This window comes from Seriola lalandi, unplaced genomic scaffold, assembly GCF_002814215.2.
Source record: "Seriola lalandi dorsalis isolate HSWRI2012SDOR001 ecotype SW California unplaced genomic scaffold, Sedor1 jcf7180002054959, whole genome shotgun sequence".
In the NCBI taxonomy this organism is placed as follows: Eukaryota; Metazoa; Chordata; class Actinopteri; order Carangiformes; family Carangidae; genus Seriola; species Seriola lalandi.
In genome coordinates, this window is record NW_019525510.1 from 1,320,142 (window position 1) to 1,322,272 (window position 2,131).

The window sequence follows — 2,131 nt, forward strand, 5'->3', positions numbered from 1 at the left end:
TGTGTGTGTGTGTGTGTGTTTGTCTTTGTTTGTGTGTATTAGTGTGTGTGTGTGTGTGTGTGTGTGTGTATTAGTAAGTGTGTGTGTGTGTGTAATAGTGTGTTTGTGTGTGTGTGTGTGCGTGTGTGTGTGTGTGTGTGTGTCACTAGGCTGAGGTCAGAGGTCAGAGGAGAATTGAACTCAGTTTGTTGTGAATTGATCATAAATGTTGTTTTAATGTTTTAATCTCATGTTGTTGTTTGTGTCCAACAGAACGTCCCTCAGTCCGGTACATGGTTCTCGATGTTCTCCAGGTTCTCGTGCTTCTCCCGGTTCTCCCATTTGGCTCGTTTTTCCTGGATGAGGTTTTTGATGTCTACATGTATAGAGAGCTGAAGAACGCAAAGGGTGTGTGTGTGTGTGTGTGTGTGTGTGAGTGTGAGGTCAGAGCTGCAGCCTACCTTATATCATCACAGGTTTAACTCCTTGTATAGGTCAAAGGTCAGAGCAGGAGACTGAGGTCAGAGGTCAGAGCAGTAGACTGAGGTCAGAGCATGAGATTGAGGTCAGAGGTCAGAGCAGTAGACTGTGGTCAGAGGTCAGAGCAGTAGACTGAGGTCAGAGCAGGAGACAGAGGTCAGAGGTCAGAGCAGTAGACTGAGGTCAGAGGTCAGAGCAGTAGACTGAGGTCAGAGCATGAGATTGAGGTCAGAGGTCAGAGCAGTAGACTGTGGTCAGAGGTCAGAGCAGTAGACTGAGGTCAGAGCAGGAGACTGAGGTCAGAGCAGTAGACTGAGGTCAGAGCAGGAGACTGAGGTCAGAGGTCAGAGCAGGAGACTGAGGTCAGAGCAGGAGACAGAGGTCAGAGGTCAGAGCAGTAGACTGAGGTCAGAGCAGGAGACTGAGGTCAGAGGTCAGAGCAGTAGACTGAGGTCAGAGTAGTAGACTGAGGTCAGAGCAGGAGACAGGTCAGAGGAAGAGACTGAGGTCAAAGGTCAGAGTAAAAGTGAATTCAGTTTGTTTTGAATTGATCATAAATGTTGTTTCATTGTTTTTTAATGTTTTAATCTGATGTTGTTGTTTGTGTCCAACAGAACGTCTTAAAGTCTGGATCAAGGTTCTCCTGGTTGTACTGGTTCTGCTGGTTCTCCTGACTGCTGCTGTCAGTGTCTCCTTATATAAAGAGGTTAAGAACAAAGAGGGTATGTAGTGTGTGTGTGTGTGTGTGTGTATTAATGTGTGTGTGTGTGTGCGTGTGTGTGTGTATTAATGTGTGTGTGTGTGTGTGTAACACAGTCAAAACAACACAAGCTGTGAACAATATGAACATTTTCAACATAATCGGCTCATTTTACAGTGAAAACAATAAAAGCGCAGCTTCATGTTTTTACATGTTTAAAGTGCAGTGATGTAATGGTCAGAGGTCAGAGAAGAAGACTGAGGTCAGAGGTCAGAGCAGACTGAGTGATGTAATTCCACAGGTAATAATAGGTGTGAGACAGTAAATAAGAATAACTCATAATGTTGAAACACAAACACAGAATCCTGAAAGAATGAATCAAATTCACAAACTATAATAAAGTGTTATGTAAAGTGTGTTACTCAGGCAACAGTGATGAGCAGTGATGACGGCTGCAGGTGGAAGACACCAACATCATTTACAAACCAACAAACTCTTTTAAATCAATAATCAGACGTTCATCAGTCAAACGTCTTCACAACAAGACGTGTGTTGTCCCTGAGGTCATGTGACCTGCAGTTCTCTGTGTGGACACTAGGACCTCAGTGACTCATGTCCCTGTCTCTGTGTCCTCAGTCTCTCAGCATGGAGACACTGTGGAGGTCTATGGGGGAGGGTCGGTCCTGCTGCCCTGTGAGGACTCTCCTTTACCTCTGCGCCCCACAGTGACGTGGAGCCGCAGCGACCTCAGTCCTTCAACCGTCCACCAGCGAGACGAGCGAGGTGACGACCTCAGAAACCAAAACCAGCGTTACAGCAGCCGAACATCGATGAAGACTCTGACGACTGGAGACCTCAGCCTCACTCTGACAAGACTCCGCCCCTCTGACAGCGGCAACTACACCTGCATCATCACAGCGTTTGGAAATGATCGGAGACTGAGAGACATACAGCTGCAGGTCAAAGGTCAGG

General features: G+C 46.5%; 1 protein-coding gene across 1 annotated transcript in view; it reads left to right on the forward strand.

Moving 5' to 3' along the window:
* The window catches only part of LOC111645923 (uncharacterized), a gene marked incomplete at both ends in the record, with an annotated part of 13,081 nt that extends 10,956 nt beyond the window's left edge, over window positions 1–2,125 (forward strand). Inside the window, 3 exons of the mRNA XM_087170783.1 lie at window positions 198–387; window positions 1,074–1,181; window positions 1,796–2,125. Of these exons, the coding sequence (XP_087026909.1) occupies window positions 198–387; window positions 1,074–1,181; window positions 1,796–2,125 (628 nt within the window). The remainder of the gene's footprint in view (window positions 1–197; window positions 388–1,073; window positions 1,182–1,795) is intronic.
* Window positions 2,126–2,131: the final 6 nt, after the last annotated feature.